General features: G+C 44.1%; 1 protein-coding gene across 12 annotated transcripts in view; it reads right to left on the reverse strand.

Annotated features, from left to right (window-relative positions):
- The window catches only part of grin2ba (glutamate receptor, ionotropic, N-methyl D-aspartate 2B, genome duplicate a), a 48,935-nt gene that overhangs the window by 17,721 nt on the left and 11,214 nt on the right, over window positions 1-20,000 (reverse strand). For all 12 annotated transcript variants that reach the window (XM_073943696.1, XM_073943688.1, XM_073943695.1 and 9 more), the window contains one exon: window positions 14,239-14,814. Coding sequence is in view for 4 of the 12 variants with exons in the window: in XM_073943688.1 (XP_073799789.1) it covers window positions 14,239-14,793 (555 nt within the window). In the remaining 8 variants the exon portion in view is untranslated. The remainder of the gene's footprint in view (window positions 1-14,238; window positions 14,815-20,000) is intronic.

The raw sequence follows: 20,000 nt of genomic DNA on the forward strand, positions 1-20,000 counted from the left end.
ACCAGACAGCAACCAGCCTCAAACACCCTAGCAACCGCACAGCAACCAGCTTCAAACACCCTAGCAACCGCACAGCAACCAGCCTCAAACCCATACCAACACACACAAATATGATACATGATACACACACACACACACACACACACACACACACACACACACACACACAGGCTGTGTAATACTCTGATTCGCTGCTGAAATATGAATATGTAATGAAGCACACGTCATATTTCTCCACAACTCACACAATTGTGTGTGTGTGTGTGTGTGTGTGTGTATGAATGAAGAGCTGGTCTTAGTGTGTGTGTGGCTGGTCTTAGTGTGTGTGTGTGTGTGTGTGTGTGTGTGTGTGTGTGCAGTTGATGTGTGTGTTCACAGCTGATATGGACTGCAGCACTGAGAGCAGTTAATGAGGATCTGCTCTAATTAATTCATCACTGTTACACTCAGATATTGATTAACGGACGATCATCTCCTGAACCTGCTGCCCTGACTCACTGATAAACACACACACACACACACACACACACAGATGACTCTCTGCATGACCGTCTCTATGTGTGTGTGTGTGTGTGTGTGTGTGTGTGTGTGTGTAGTGTGTGTGTATAGTGTGTGTGTGTGTAGTGAGTGTGTGCGCTTGTGTGTATAGTGTGTGCGTGTGTGTATAGTGTGTGTGTGTAGTTAGTGTGTGTGCTTGTGTGTGTGCTTGTGTGTGTGTGTGTGTGTGTGTGTGTGTGTGTTTGTGTAGTTAGTGTGTGTGCTTGTGTGTGAGTGTGTGAGTGTGTATAGTGTGTGTGTGTGTATAGTGTGTGTGTGTGTGTAGTGTGTGTATAGTGTGTGTGTGTGTGTGTGTGTGTTTGTGTAGTTAGTGTGTGTGCTTGTGTGTGAGTGTGTGAGTGTGTGAGTGTGTGTGTGTGTGTGTAGTGTGTGTGTATAGTGTGTGTGTGTGTGTGTATGTGTGTGTTTGTGTAGTTAGTGTGTGTGCTTGTGTGTGAGTGTGTGAGTGTGTGAGTGTGTGTGTGTGTGTGTAGTGTGTGTGTATAGTGTGTGTGTGTGTGTGTATGTGTGTATAATGTGTGTGTGTGTATAGTGTGTGTGTGTAGTGAGTGTGTGCACTTGTGTGTATAGTGTGTGCGTGTGTGTATAGTGTGTGTGTGTGTAGTTAGTGTGTGTGCTTGTGTGTGAGTGTGTGTGTGTTTGTGTAGTTAGTGTGTGTGTGTGTGTGTGTGTGTGTGTGTGTGTGTGTGTGTGTGTGTGTGTGTGTGTGTGTGTGTGTGTGTGTGTGTGTGTGTTTGTGTGTGTGTGTGTGTGTGTTTGTGTAGTTAGTGTGTGTGCTTGTATGTGAGTGTGTGTGTGTGTTTGTGTAGTTAGTGTGTGTGCTTGTATGTGAGTGTGTGTGTGTGTGTGTGTTTGTGTAGTTAGTGTGTGTGCTTGTATGTGAGTGTGTGAGTGTGTGAGTGTGTGTGTGTGTGTGTAGTGTGTGTGTATAGTGTGTGTGTGTGTGTGTGTATGTGTGTATAATGTGTGTGTGTGTATAGTGTGTGTGTGTATAGTGAGTGTGTGCGCTTGTGTGTATAGTGTGTGCGTGTGTGTATAGTGTGTGTGTGTAGTTAGTGTGTGTGCTTGTGTGTGTGCTTGTGTGTGTGTGTGTGTGTGTGTGTGTGTGTGTGTGTGTGTGTGTTTGTGTAGTTAGTGTGTGTGCTTGTGTGTGAGTGTGTGAGTGTGTATAGTGTGTGTGTGTGTATAGTGTGTGTGTGTGTGTAGTGTGTGTATAGTGTGTGTGTGTGTGTGTGTGTTTGTGTAGTTAGTGTGTGTGCTTGTGTGTGAGTGTGTGAGTGTGTGAGTGTGTGTGTGTGTGTGTAGTGTGTGTGTATAGTGTGTGTGTGTGTGTGTATGTGTGTATAATGTGTGTGTGTGTATAGTGTGTGTGTGTAGTGAGTGTGTGCACTTGTGTGTGTGTGTGTGTTTGTGTAGTTAGTGTGTGTGCTTGTGTGTGAGTGTGTGAGTGTGTGAGTGTGTGTGTGTGTGTGTAGTGTGTGTGTATAGTGTGTGTGTGTGTGTGTATGTGTGTATAATGTGTGTGTGTGTATAGTGTGTGTGTGTAGTGAGTGTGTGCACTTGTGTGTATAGTGTGTGCGTGTGTGTATAGTGTGTGTGTGTGTAGTTAGTGTGTGTGCTTGTGTGTGAGTGTGTGTGTGTTTGTGTAGTTAGTGTGTGTGTGTGTGTGTGTGTGTGTGTGTGTGTGTGTGTGTGTGTGTGTGTGTGTGTGTGTTTGTGTGTGTGTGTGTGTGTGTTTGTGTAGTTAGTGTGTGTGCTTGTATGTGAGTGTGTGTGTGTGTGTGTGTTTGTGTAGTTAGTGTGTGTGCTTGTATGTGAGTGTGTGTGTGTGTGTGTGTTTGTGTAGTTAGTGTGTGTGCTTGTATGTGAGTGTGTGAGTGTGTGAGTGTGTGTGTGTGTGTGTGTGTGTGTCCTGCTGGTCATAGAGTGTCTCTGATGATCAGAGCGGACGCAGGAAGGACGAGCAGAAGGAGAGACGGAGAGAGAGACTCAAATGCAGCCCTAAATATGTGTCCCAGTTCTGTGCTAAAGCGGAGCACACACACACACACACACACACACACACACACACACACACACACACACACACACACACACACACACACACACACACACACTAACTAAACCAGGCCAGAGTGAGACCAGAACAGGCAGTTCACTTTCACCTCTGACCCCAGCGCACACTAGTGCAAGCAGCAGGACACAGATCTGATACACACACACAGAGAGAGAGAGAGACCCCACCCCACACACACACACACACACACACATACACTGAATGATAAACAAAGCAATAATTCATCACCAAACTCAGTCCATGTTCTCAGTGAATGTTCTTTGACTTATGATAAACTTTCAAAACCATAACAGAGCTGACGGGGAACAGAGCTAACGGGGAACAGAGCTAACGGGGAACAGAGCTGACGGGGAACAGAGCTAACGGGGAACAGAGCTAACGGGGAACAGAGCTGACGGGGAACAGAGCTAACGGGGAACAGAGCTGACGGGGAACAGAGCTAACGGGGAACAGAGCTAACGGGGAACAGAGCTGACGGGGAACAGAGCTGACGGGGAACAGAGCTGACGGGGAACAGAGCTAACGGGGAACAGAGCTGACGGGGAACAGAGCTGACGGGGAACAGAGCTGACGGGGAACAGAGCTGACGGGGAACAGTTGACAGAGTTGAGGGTCGATGGTAAAAGTCGATAATAACAGTATCGGTGGTAACAGAGTTGACGGTAACAGTAACAGTCTACGATAACAGAGTTGATGATAACGGAGTCAACAATAGCCGAGTTAACGGTCGTTGGTAACAGGATCTACGTTAACAGCGTTGATGAGTAGCAGAGTTGACAGGTAACAGAGTCGGCGGTTGAGAGCAGTGGCGCAACAAGGGGGTATGCAGTATATGCGGCGCATAGGGGCGCCACACATGGGGGGGCACCGTTGTGCCAAAACTGTTTTTAAAATTATCCTTATTAAAAGTTTCAAATAATAAAAATAAATAAATATGTTTTGTTAAAAAAACATTATTTTGCATTTTAAACGAATATAATATTGTTATTGTTTAATTCAAAATCATTTAACACAATAACATGCAGTCCCACAGCCGAAAGTGTTCATGTAGATGTAACTGTTTAGATTTGCTTTTGTTTTTATCAAAATAAACTGTCAAATCATACATAATGTCAAAAGTTATAAGATTAATCTGAAAATTTGTCTTCATTTATTATTAATTAATTAATATAAAATAAGAGGGATCACACAAAATTTGAACCCGCATACCCCTCAGTAAATGTGTAGTTGCACCCCTGGTTGAGAGTAACAGTCTAAGGTAACAGAGTCGACAATAACAGAGTCGATGATTACAGAGTTGTCGGTTGACGTAACAGTCGATGGTAACAGGATCGATGACAACAGAGTCAACGGTAACAGACTGGACGTTAACAGACTGGACGTTAACAGACTGGACGGAGTTGACAATAACAGAGTTGACAGTCAACGTAACAGTCGATAATAACAGGATCGACGATAACAGAGTCGACGAGTAGCAAAGTCGATAGTTGACGGTAACAGGATCAACGTGAACAGAGTTGACTGCAACAGTCTGCAGAGTTGACGGCTGATGGTAACACTCAATGGTAACAGGACTGACGGTTAGCAGAGTTGATGATAACAGAGGTGACAGTCGATGGTAACAGAATCAACGAATGACAGAGTTGACGGTAACGGTCGATGGTAACAGGATTGTGAGTCAACACATCATTAGTCTACTGTTGCTGGATCCTGAACACTGATGAGAGCAGATTAACCACACGCCTCAATGACTTCCAGAGTTCCTCGCCACAGGAAGTGACATCACTTGGAAAAAGGTCACATGCTTTACCTATCAGCGCTTCACAGATTGATCTGCGTTTTATAACCGAGGGAACAGAGTTGAGCAGAACACAGAGACACACACTGAGTGTGTTGATATGACTGATAACACACACTAGATGCTAATATCAGTGGAGTACACACACTCAACAGATGAACATCAGACTGGAATATTGATGATGACTGAAGCTGAATGAGGGATCGAGGAGCCGGAGACGGCCACAGATACAGTAGTGGAGTGGCTGTTGAAGATGAACTGTCCCTCAACACACACACACACACACACAGGCATTATTTTAGAGATAACTGCTGTGATCTGGGTCATTGCTGAGCACTGCGCCCGTGGAGATGTGATGGCGAACGCTGCAGAATGATCATTAACGGGTGAATTAATCCGTCAGTAATGCATCAGACTGACTTCTCCAGCGCTGCGTACAGCACAGACCGACTCAAACAGCTTCACAGAGATGACAACAGAGAACAGCGGAGCGGCGGACAGACGACCAGCAGAACAACACACACACACACTCATTACACACAATCCTCATCATCAATGACGGAGTCTGATATCAGCAGCACACTCCTGCTCCACACACCAGCCTCATGACACACACACTCGGTTAATTAGTCCGTCCGCAGGGTAATGTGCCCAGTGTGTGCCACTGGCCTGCTTGGTTTGGGTCTTGTGTTTCTGAGCATGGATGGATTTGCTCTTCAGTGTTTGGACTCTCAGCAGTGAAGATTAAAGCACACTGAACTGAACTGAACTCTGGACTGACACCGCTTCAGTTCACTAGAACTCCAGGGTTCAGCTGCTGCAACACTCTACACTGGAGAAGAGCTGAACTGAATATTGAGCTTGTTCTGGCATGCTGAAGTGCGCTAGTTTCTGCCATTGTTTTAGATCAGGCCTGTCCAAACTCAGTCCTGGAGGGCCGGTGTCCTGCATACTTAAGTTCCAACCCCAATCAAACCCACCTGAAGCAGCTCATCCAGTATATACCAGAATCTTCCAGGCAGGTGTGTTGGAGGAAGTTGGAGCTAAACTATGCAGGACAGCGGCCCTCCAGGACCGAGTTTAGACACCCCTGGTGTAGATCTTCAGATTGAGTTTCCGATGGGAGAAATGATGGAATAATACAGGACGTCAAATTACTCGCACTACGAACGAGTGTGTTCAGGGAGAATACAGTCAGCATACAGACAAGCAGAGGAGCAGAGTATTACTGCTACACCTTAAATGACTCGCCGTAACACCAGTGAGCAGCGCAGTAATGTTTCAGCACGCTCACAAACTCTCACTGTACTTTCACTTCCTGCGTCATTTAATTACAACTGAACCCCCCGCTGTAGAGCTGAAGCTTCAAGTGATTTAGTGTAGAGGTTTGAGTTCCTGACCAGCATGCAGAGATAACGGGTTCCAGTCCAGGCTGACGCAGCTATAGATGTTAGTTTTAAATGCTCTGTTCTTGTAACGTGTTTTGTTTTAACATTGGTCCGACATCCGGATCAACACATTGTGAGTAAACATGTCTTGTTTCGAATGGTGTTCGACCTAGTGTTTCGAATCACTTTAGTCATGTGACCTGGTGTTACTAATCACTTTAGTCATGTGATCTGGTGTTTCTAATCACTTTAGTCATGTGATCTGGTGTTACTAATCACTTTAGTCATGTGATGATGTGATCTGGTGTTTCTAATCACTTTAGTCATGTGATCTGGTGTTTCTAATCACTTTAGTCATGTGATCTGGTGTTTCTAATCACTTTAGTCATGTGATCTGGTGTTTCTAATCACTTTAGTCATGTGATGATGTGATCTGGTGTTTCTAATCACTTTAGTCATGTGATCTGGTGTTTCTAATCACTTTAGTCATGTGATCTGGTGTTTCTAATCACTTTAGTCATGTGATCTGGTGTTTCTAATCACTTTAGTCATGTGATCTGGTGTTTCTAATCACTTTAGTCATGTGATCTGGTGTTTCTAATCACTTTAGTCATGTGATGATGTGATCTGGTGTTTCTAATCACTTTAGTCATGTGATCTGGTGTTTCTAATCACTTTAGTCATGTGATCTGGTGTTTCTAATCACTTTAGTCATGTGATCTGGTGTTTCTAATCACTTTAGTCATGTGATCTGGTGTTTCTAATCACTTTAGTCATGTGATCTGGTGTTACTAATCACTTTAGTCATGTGATCTGGTGTTTCTAATCACTTTAGTCATGTGATCTGGTGTTTCTAATCACTTTAGTCATGTGACCTGGTGTTACTAATCACTTTAGTCATGTGATCTGGTGTTTCTAATCACTTTAGTCATGTGACCTGGTGTTACTAATCACTTTAGTCATGTGATCTGGTGTTACTAATCACTTTAGTCATGTGATCTGGTGTTACTAATCACTTTAGTCATGTGACCTGGTGTTACTAATCACTTTAGTCATGTGATCTGGTGTTACTAATCACTTTAGTCATGTGACCTGGTGTTACTAATCACTTTAGTCATGTGATCTGGTGTTTCTAATCACTTTAGTCATGTGATCTGGTGTTTCTAATCACTTTAGTCATGTGACCTGGCGTTTTGAATCTCATTAGTCATGTGACCTGGTGTTTTGAATCTCATTAGTCATGTGACCTGGTGTTTTGAATCTCATTAGTCATGTGACCTGGTGTTTTGAATCTCATTAGTCATGTGACCTGGTGTTTTGAATCTCATTAATCATGTGACCTGGTGTTTCGGATCATGCTTTGGTGCAGTGTTTCGACACACTTGCGCTCTGGGATCTGGTCACTGTGTCGAAACGTCAGTTTCACGTCAGCCATCCCTGCTTTAAAGATGTGCTTGGTCTTAATAGAAGCAGTGTTTGAGTGGAATACGCAGAATGAATGTCTGAAATGAACTATCAGAAGATACCTTATAATGACAACTGCTTTATTCTGTTTATTCAGTCAAAATAAGGGTTTATTCCTGAAGTAGCCTCATAAACAAACAGACAAACACCTCTGGAGTGTTGTTGCTGTGTAGTGTTTGATCTGTGCTTGTCTGTACACTGAATATATCATTTCCTCTGTATAAACAGCATTTGGTCATTATAGAGGACATTAGTAATGCTTTATGTCACGTTTATATGCTGCAGATATGGTGTATTCGCTTATAATGCGCACGCAGTCTCCTTCAGTGAAAGATAATCAGCGGTGTTATGAGTAACACTAATATCTGCGAGAAGAAGACGGGAAACAACGCCGCTAGAGAAACAGTGGAGAAGTGTGATGATGAACACACAGCTAGAGAGAGCTGGTGTGTGTTTCTGTGACTGAAAGGCTCCTGTATGTTCAGGGTTTAGCGAGCTGTAATGTCAGCACTGCGCTCGCCTTCATCATTCCCTCATTTCTGCTGTGATCTGCTGCGTTTAGATCTGCTGCTGTGGTTCTGCTTCACCTCTGATGTTCAGCTGTATGTTCAAGTGTGTGCGTGTGTGTGTGTGTGTGATTGGTGAATAATAAAGTGAGCGCTGATGGCGGAGCTGCAGCGGTGTGTGTGTGCCGTGACTGCAGCGAGTGAAGCTTTGACATTGTAAAGGTTGAGCCGCTGTTACAGCTGAGCGTGGGCCGACACACTCCTCATCCTCATCTGCGCTTATTCCAGAGCGTTTATGTGTGTGTGTGTCTGTGTGTGTGTGTGTGTATGTGTGGGCGCAGGTCTGAGTCACAGGACCCCAGCGCTCACTCTCTCTGAGTCTGGCGGATCATCATCATCATCACACACACACACACACACACACACACACACACACACACACACACACACACACACACACACACACACACACACACACACAGACTCATTTGCACAGCTCTCTTCATGCTCTCCGCACAGCTGTAGTGATGTGTGTACTGTACAGGCTGTACATCCTCTAAACTCTTCTACATCTCCACACTCCTTCATTCAGCCCTTTCATCATGGAGACCAACAGCACCGACACACAGTCTGAATGTACTGTGCTGTACTTGAGTAGTGTTTGACGGATACAGATCTGGCATTTTCCAAATATCGCCATCATCAGGTTTTCCTGTTTGGCCGATGTGTTTAATGTCGGCGCTGAGAGCAGCAGCACTGTGACCACACTGTACTTCTTGTTCCAGACGCGATAATCACACTATCATGAGTTCACACCAAACACAGAATTAAGAATCTGAAGTACCAGTGCAGAAAGAATGATTATATGCCGTCATGGCTCTGCATCAATTAATGAGATATAATGGAAGTCAATAGAGCAAAAACAGCACCAACATACCAGAGTCAACAGTGACAGAGTCGACAGCAAACTAGTCTACGGTAACAGAGTCAAAGATAAAGCTGACGGTAACAGAGTCAGTAACAGAGCCGACAATTACAAAGTTGATGGGAACAGTCAACGGTTACAGAGTTGATGAAAACAGAGTCTATGGTAACAAAGTCCACAGTATCAGGGTCTAAAAAATAGAGCCGACAGCAAATGAGTCTGGTAACAGAGTCGACGGTAACAAAATCACAGTAACAGAGTCGACGGTAACAGGATCTATAATAACAGAGTCGACGGTCACAGGATCTATAATAACAGAGTCGACGGTAACAGGATCTATAATAACAGAGTCGATGGTAACAGGATCTATGATAACAGAGTCGACGGTAACAGGATCTATGATAACAGAGTCGACGGTAACAGGATCTATGATAACAGAGTCGACGGTCACAGGATCTATGATAACAGAGTCGACGGTCACAGGATCTATAATAACAGAGTCGACGGTAACAGGATCTATAATAACAGAGTCGACGGTCACAGGATCTATAATAACAGAGTCGACGGTGACAGGATCTATAATAACAGAGTCGACGGTGACAGGATCTATAATAACAGAGTCGACGGTCGCAGGATCTATGATAACAGAGTCGACGGTCACAGGATCTATGATAACAGAGTCGACGGTCACAGAATCTATGATAACAGAGTCGACGGTAACAGGATCTATAATAACAGAGTCGATGGTAACAGGATCTATAATAACAGAGTCGACGGTAACAGGATCTATAATAACAGAGTCGACGGTAACAGGATCTATAATAACAGAGTCGACAGTAACAGGATCTATGATAACAGAGTCGACGGTCACAGAATCTATGATAACAGAGTCGACGGTAACAGGATCTATAATAACAGAGTCGATGGTAACAGGATCTATGATAACAGAGTCGACGGTAACAGGATCTATGATAACAGAGTCGACGGTAACAGGATCTATGATAACAGAGTCGACGGTCACAGGATCTATGATAACAGAGTCGACGGTCACAGGATCTATAATAACAGAGTCGACGGTAACAGGATCTATAATAACAGAGTCGACGGTCACAGGATCTATAATAACAGAGTCGACGGTGACAGGATCTATAATAACAGAGTCGACGGTGACAGGATCTATAATAACAGAGTCGACGGTCGCAGGATCTATGATAACAGAGTCGACGGTCACAGGATCTATGATAACAGAGTCGACGGTCACAGAATCTATGATAACAGAGTCGACGGTAACAGGATCTATAATAACAGAGTCGATGGTAACAGGATCTATAATAACAGAGTCGACGGTAACAGGATCTATAATAACAGAGTCGACGGTAACAGGATCTATAATAACAGAGTCGACAGTAACAGGATCTATGATAACAGAGTCGACGGTCACAGAATCTATGATAACAGAGTCGACGGTAACAGGATCTATAATAACAGAGTCGATGGTAACAGGATCTATAATAACAGAGTCGACGGTCACAGGATCTATAATAACAGAGTCGACGGTCACAGGATCTATAATAACAGAGTCGACGGTCACAGGATCTATAATAACAGAGTCGATAGTAACAGGATCTATAATAACAGAGTCGACGGTCACAGGATCTATAATAACAGAGTCGACGGTCACAGGATCTATAATAACAGAGTCGACGGTAACAGGATCTATAATAACAGAGTCGACGGTCACAGGATCTATAATAACAGAGTCGATAGTAACAGGATCTATAATAACAGAGTCGACGGTGACAGGATCTATAATAACAGAGTCGACGGTCACAGGATCTATAATAACAGAGTCAACGGTCACAGGATCTATGATAACAGAGTCGACGGTCACAGGATCTATGATAACAGAGTCGACGGTAACAGGATCTATAATAACAGAGTCGATGGTAACAGGATCTATAATAACAGAGTCGACGGTAACAATCAACAGTAACAGAGTCGACGGTCACAGGATCTATAATAACAGAGTCGACGGTCACAGGATCTATAATAACAGAGTCGACGGTCACAGGATCTATAATAACAGAGTCGATAGTAACAGGATCCATAATAACAGAGTCGACGGTCACAGGATCTATAATAACAGAGTCGACGGTCACAGGATCTATAACGGAGTTGTCGACGGTCACAGGATCTATAACGGAGTTGTCGACGGTCACAGGATCTATGATAACAGGGTCGACAGTCACAGGATCTATAATAACAGAGTCGACGGTCACAGGATCTATAATAACAGTGTCGACGGTCACAGGATCTATAATAACAGAGTCGACGGTCACAGGATCTATAATAACAGAGTCGACGGTCACAGGATCTATAATAACAGAGTCGACGGTAACAGGATCTATAATAACAGAGTCGACGGTCACAGGATCTATAATAACAGAGTTGATAGTAACAGGATCTATAATAACAGAGTCGACGGTCACAGGATCTATAATAACAGAGTCGACGGTCACAGGATCTACAATAACAGAGTCGACGGTCACAGGATCTATAATAACAGAGTCGACGGTCACAGGATCTATAATAACAGAGTCGACGGTCACAGGATCTATGATAACAGAGTCGACGGTCACAGGATCTATAATAACAGAGTCGACGGTCACAGGATCTATAATAACAGAGTCGATAGTAACAGGATCTATAATAACAGAGTCGACGGTCACAGGATCTATAATAACAGAGTCGACGGTCACAGGATCTATAATAACAGAGTCGACGGTCACAGGATCTATAATAACAGAGTCGATAGTAACAGGATCTATAATAACAGAGTCGACGGTCACAGGATCTATAATAACAGAGTCGACGGTCACAGGATCTATAATAACAGAGTCGACGGTAACAGGATCTATAATAACAGAGTCGACGGTCACAGGATCTATAATAACAGAGTCGATAGTAACAGGATCTATAATAACAGAGTCGACGGTGACAGGATCTATAATAACAGAGTCGACGGTCACAGGATCTATAATAACAGAGTCGACGGTCACAGGATCTATGATAACAGAGTCGACGGTCACAGGATCTATGATAACAGAGTCGACGGTAACAGGACCTATAATAACAGAGTCGATGGTAACAGGATCTATAATAACAGAGTCGACGGTAACAATCAACAGTAACAGAGTCGACGGTCACAGGATCTATAATAACAGAGTCGACGGTCACAGGATCTATAATAACAGAGTCGACGGTCACAGGATCTATAATAACAGAGTCGATAGTAACAGGATCCATAATAACAGAGTCGACGGTCACAGGATCTATAATAACAGAGTCGACGGTCACAGGATCTATAACGGAGTTGTCGACGGTCACAGGATCTATAACGGAGTTGTCGACGGTCACAGGATCTATGATAACAGGGTCGACAGTCACAGGATCTATAATAACAGAGTCGACGGTCACAGGATCTATAATAACAGTGTCGACGGTCACAGGATCTATAATAACAGAGTCGACGGTCACAGGATCTATAATAACAGAGTCGACGGTCACAGGATCTATAATAACAGAGTCGACGGTCACAGGATCTATGATAACAGAGTCGACGGTAACAGGATCTATAATAACAGAGTCGACGGTAACAGGATCTATAATAACAGAGTTGATAGTAACAGGATCTATAATAACAGAGTCGACGGTCACAGGATCTATAATAACAGAGTCGACGGTCACAGGATCTACAATAACAGAGTCGACGGTCACAGGATCTATAATAACAGAGTCGACGGTCACAGGATCTATAATAACAGAGTCGATAGTAACAGGATCTATGATAACAGAGTCGACGGTAACAGGATCTATAATAACAGAGTCGACGGTCACAGGATCTATGATAACAGAGTCGACGGTCACAGGATCTATAATAACAGAGTCGACGGTCACAGGATCTATAATAACAGAGTCGACGGTAACAGGATCTATAATAACAGAGTCGACGGTCACAGGATCTATAATAACAGAGTCGATAGTAACAGGATCTATAATAACAGAGTCGACGGTCACAGGATCTATAATAACAGAGTCGACGGTCACAGGATCTATAATAACAGAGTCGACGGTCACAGGATCTATAATAACAGAGTCGACGGTCACAGGATCTATAATAACAGAGTCGACGGTAACAGGATCTATGATAACAGAGTCGACGGTCACAGGATCTATAATAACAGATTTGACGGTAACAGGATCTATAATAACAGAGTCGACGGTCACAGGATCTATAATAACAGAGTCGACGGTAACAGGATCTATAATAACAGAGTCGACGGTAACAGGATCTATAATAACAGAGTCGACGGTAACAGGATCTATAATAACAGAGTCCATGGTAACAGGATCTATAATAACAGAGTCGACGGTAACAGGATCTATAATAACAGAGTCGACAGTAACAGGATCTATAATAACAGAGTCGACGGTCACAGGATCTATGATAACAGAGTCGACGGTAACAGGATCTATAATAACAGAGTCGACGGTAACAGGATCTATAATAACAGAGTCGACGGTAACAGGATCTATAATAACAGAGTCGACGGTAACAGGATCTATAATAACAGAGTCGACAGTAATAGGATCTATAATAACAGAGTCGATGGTAACAGGATCTATAATAACAGAGTCGACGGTAACAGGATCTATAATAACAGAGTCGACGGTAACAGGATCTATAATAACAGAGTCGACGGTAACAGGATCTATAATAACAGAGTCGACGGTCACAGGATCTATGATAACAGAGTCGATGGTAACAGGATCTATAATAACAGAGTCGATGGTAACAGGATCTATGATAACAGAGTCGACGGTCACAGGATCTATGATAACAGAGTCGACGGTAACAGGATCTATAATAACAGAGTCGACGGTAACAGGATCTATAATAACAGAGTCGACGGTCACAGGATCTATAATAACAGAGTCGACGGTGACAGGGTCAATGGTAACAGAATCAACAGTAACAGTCGATGGTAACTGAGTTGACAGTAACGGAGTCTATGTATCAGAGTCGTTATTCTCCATCATATTGGTCTTTAGCTGCAGATGCTAACCTCACAGCAGACTCCACACAGCGTGTCTAACAGTTTTCTGCATGTTCATCATCTTACTATTGTTCTTAAAGAGTGAACTGACTGAAATATGACAGTAACAGAGTCGACACAGCAATAATCCACTAATAATCTACTATTGCTGAATCCTAAACTTTAATAAGCACAGAGACCAAAAGTGGCCAAATTCAGACTCAAAATCAGCCCAGAGTGGATCAAAACAACCCAACAGCACACACGGGTCAACTCATATAAACAGGATTATATATCTGCTACATATACGCCACCGTGCCTTCAAAGGTATCAGCATCGATATACTTGATATGTTGACCCACTGTGATGAAAACCAGGACACACACACACACACACACACACACACACACACAGCAGCAGTGTTACCTTGGCAGCCATGATCATGGAGGATCCGCCCTTGACGCCCAGTATGGGGATGTGTGTTTGCGCTGAGATGAAGTCCAGGATCTGGGCGATGGCCTCCTGGTCAGTGTCATCACCGAACACGACGCCCTGCAGCCAGTGCTCCGTCATCAGGTCGCAGATGCTCTTGATGATGCTCTTGGGGTCCGTCTCATTCATGGTGAGCATCTCCACGCCGGGCACCAGCGCCGCCTGCCCAAACTCCTCCTTATCCCTAGCCCCGGCCATCACCACCTCGCTGGAGTTCCCAACCAGCACCACCGCGATGCTCAGGCCCTGCAGCAGCTTGGAGACCGGTGGGTACGGCGCCGCCGGCGGGAGGAATTGGGCCACGCCCCCTCCACCACGCTCGCGCCGCGATTGGCCCACCGCCGGCAGCAGCAGAAGCAGCAGCCACACACATATCAGCTGGCAGAGCGAGGGGCGGAGCCTGATTGCAGTGGGCGGAGTCTGTAAACAGAGCCACGCCTGCTGTTCCTGAGGGGGCGGAGCTGAGCGGCGGTGAACGCAGACAGACATGATGATGGAGGAGAGAGAGACCTGCGGGACACAGAGCAGTGGGTGTTTATTATCATCCACACATCTGAGACTGTTCTGACACCACAACACAACACAACACAACACAACACACACAACTCCAGCGGCAAACAGCTCATCGGTCACAGTGGACACGGCAGACATCATGTAGGAGCAGCAGTGAGAGGAGCAGAGGACTGCACTGCACTGCTCATCTGATGAACACACTATACACATCTGGAACATCACTGAAGGCAGAGGCTGATCAGCTCACAGCTCCACAATAAAACCCCCATCAGACGGGCTGTGTCTAAAAATAGAGAAACTCTTCAATCACCAAGCATTTCTGGACCAGTGAAAACAGTGTTCTGAGAAACACAGAGTCCACCACATCAGGTGAGGTTCTCCTTACAGCAGCACAGCACAGGCGGAGCAGACTGAGCGCATGGCAGACTGAACACCGGATCAGCGGACTGCAGCACTGGCAGATCACTGCGCTCACACTGGAGGATCACTGAGCTGAGCCACAACACACAACTCTGGACACCACAGACAGTGTGTGTGTGTGTGTGTGTGTGTGTGTGTGTGTGTGTGTGTGTGAGTGATACATGAATAAAGCAGCAGTGCTCACACTCATCAACATGTGAAGGAACGTTTCCAGTCGGCGATCATAGACCACACACCACAACACTGTAACACACACCACAACAATGTAACACACACCACAACAATGTAACACACACCACAACACTGTAACACACACCACAACACTGTAACATACACAGCAACACTGTAACACACACCACAACACTGTAACACACACCACAACACTGTAACACACACCACAACACTGTAACACACACCACAACAATGTAACACACACCACAACAATGTAACACACACCACAACACTGTAACACACACCACAACACTGTAACACACACCACAACACTGTAACACACACCGCAACACTGTAACATACACAGCAACACTGTAACACACACCACAACACTGTAACACACACCACAACACTGTAACACAAACCACAACACTGTAACACACACCACAACACTGTAACACACACCACAACACTGTAACACACACCACAACACTGTAACACACAACACAACACTGTAACATACACAGCAACACTGTAACACACAACACAACACTGTAACACACAACACAACACTGTAACACACAACACAACACAGTAACACACACCACAACACTGTAACACAAACCACAACACTGTAACACACACCACAACACTGTAACACACAACACAACACTGTAACACACAACACAACACAGTAACACACACCACAACACTGTAACACACAACACAACACAGTAACACACACCACAACACAGTAACACACACCACAACACTGTAACACACACCGCAACACTGTAACATACACAGCAACACTGTAACACACACCACAACACTGTAACACACAACACAACACAGTAACACACACCACAACACTGTAACACAAACCACAACACTGTAACACACACCACAACACTGTAACACACAACACAACACTGTAACACACAACACAACACAGTAACACACACCACAACACTGTAACACACAACACAACACAGTAACACACACCACAACACTGTAACACACACCACAACACTGTAACACACAACACAACACAGTAACACACACCACAACACTGTAACACACAACGCAACACAGTAACACAAAACGCAACACTGTAACACACAACTCAACACTGTAACACACAACACAACACTGTAACACACACCACAACACTGTAACACACACCACAACACTGTAAAACACAACGCAACACTGTGACACACACCACAACACTGTAACACACACCACAACACTGTAAAACACAACGCAACACTGTGACACACTGCAACACTGTAACACACAACACAACACTGTAACACACACCACAACACTGTAACACACACCACAACACTGTAACACACACCACAACACTGTAACACACACCACAACACTGTAACACACAACACAACACAGTAACACACACCACAACACTGTAACACACACCACAACACTGTAACACACACCACAACACTGTAACACACACCGCAACACAGTAACACACAACGCAACACTGTAAAACACAACGCAACACTGTGACACACTGCAACACTGTAACACACAACTCAACACTGTAACACACACCACAACACTGTAACACACAACACAACACTGTAACACACACCACAACACTGTAACACACAACGCAATACTGTAACACACACCACAACACTGTAACACACACCACAACACTGTAACACACACCACAACACTGTAACACACACCACAACACTGTAACACACACCACAACACTGTAACACACAACACAACACAGTAACACACAACGCAACACTGTGACACACTGCAACACTGTAACACACAACTCAACACTGTAACACACAACACAACACAGTAACACACAACGCAACACTGTAACACACAACACAACACAGTAACACACAACGCAAAACTGTAAAACAAAACACAACACTGTGAAACACTGCAACACTGTAACACACAACACAACACCGTAACACACAACGCAACACTGTAACACACAACACAACACAGTAACACACAACGCAACACTGTAACACACAACACAACACTGTGAAACACTGCAACACTGTAACACACAACACAACACCGTAACACACAATGCAACACTGTAAAACACAACACAGTGACACACTGCAACACTGTAACACACAACGCAACACTGTAACACACAACGCAACACTGTAACACACAACGCAACAATGTAACACACACTGCAACACTGTAAAACACAACGCAACACTGTGAAACACTGCAACACTGTAACACACTACTCAACACTGTAACACACAACGCAACACTGTAACACACAACGCAACACTGTAACACACAACGCAACACTGTAACACACAACGCAACACTGTAACACACAACGCAACAATGTAACACACACTGCAACACTGTAAAACACAACGCAACACTGTGAAACACTGCAACACTGTAACACACAACTCAACACTGTAAAACACACCGCAACACTGTAACACACAACACAACACAACACTGTTACACACAACACTGTAAAACACAACACAATGACGCACACCGCAACACTGTAACACACAACACAACACTGTAACACACAACACAACACTGTAACACACAACACAACACTGTAAAACACAACACAACACTATGACGCACACGGCAACACTATAACACACAACACAACACTGTAAAATACAACGCAACACTGCAAAACACAACGCAACACTGTAACACAACGCAACACTGTAAAACACAACGCAACACTGTAACACACACCACAACACTGTAACACACACCACAACACTGTAACACACACCACAACACTGTAACACACAACACAACACAGTAACACACAACGCAACACTGTAACACACTGCAACACTGTAACACACAACTCAACACTGTAACACACAACACAACACTGTAACACACACCACAACACTGTAAAACACAACGCAACACTGTGACACACAACACTATGACGCACACGGCAACACTATAACACACAACACAACACTGTAAAATACAACGCAACACTGCAAAACACAACGCAACACTGTAAAACACAACGCAACACTGTAAAACACAACACAACACTGTGAAACACTGCAACACTGTAAAACACAACACAGTGACACACTGCAACACTGTAACACACAACTCAACACTGTAACACACAATGCAACACTGTAACACACAACGCAACACTGTAACACACAACGCAACACTGTAACACACAACGCAACAATGAAACACACACTGCAACACTGTAAAACACAACGCAACACTGTGAAACACTGCAACACTGTAAAACAATGCAACACTGTAACACACAACGCAACAATGTAACACACACTGCAACACTGTAAAACACAACGCAACACTGTGAAACACTGCAACACTGTAAAACAAAGCAACACTGTAAAACACAACTCAACACTGTAACACACAACTCAACACTGTAAAACACACCGCAACACTGTAACACACAACACAACACTGTTACACACAACACTGTAAAACACAACACAATGACGCACACCGCAACACTGTAACACACAACACAACACTGTAACACACAACACAACACTGTAACACACAACACAACACTGTAACACACACCACAACACTGTAACACACAACACAACACTGTAACACACAACACAACACTGTAAAACACAACACTATGACGCACACGGCAACACTATAACACACAACACAACACTGTAAAATACAACGCAACACTGCAAAACACAACGCAACACTGTAACACAACGCAACACTGTAAAACACAACGCAACACTGTAACACAACGCAACACTGTAACACACAACACAACACTGTAACACACACCACAACACTGTAACACACACCACAACACTGTAACACACACCACAACACTGTAACACACAACACAACACTGTAACACACAACACAACACTGTAACACACAACACAACACTGTAAAACACAACACTATGACGCACACGGCAACACTATAACACACAACACAACACTGCAAAACACAACGCAACACTGTAACACAACGCAACACTGTAAAACACAACGCAACACTGTAACACACACCACAACACTGTAACACACACCACAACACTGTAACACACACCACAACACTGTAACACACACCACAACACTGTAACACACACCACAACACTGTAACACACAACACAACACTGTAACACACAACACAACACTGTAACACACAACACAACACTGTAAAACACAACACTATGACGCACACGGCAACACTATAACACACAACACAACACTGCAAAACACAACGCAACACTGTAACACAACGCAACACTGTAAAACACAACGCAACACTGTAACACAACGCAACACTGTAAAACACAACGCAACACTATAACACAACGCAACACTGTGACACACTGCAATGTTGTAGCACAATCTGTGACACTGTAACACACATACCACTGTGACACACACACACACACACACACACACACACACTTTCTGCTTTAACACACACTGAAATGCTCTAACACACACCACCTGTGGCACACTGCAACACACAGTAATTCTGTAACACACACTGCATCACTGTAACACACACTACTGACACACAGC

This window comes from Danio rerio, chromosome 3, assembly GCF_049306965.1.
Source record: "Danio rerio strain Tuebingen ecotype United States chromosome 3, GRCz12tu, whole genome shotgun sequence".
NCBI classification, from domain to species: domain Eukaryota; kingdom Metazoa; phylum Chordata; class Actinopteri; order Cypriniformes; family Danionidae; genus Danio; species Danio rerio.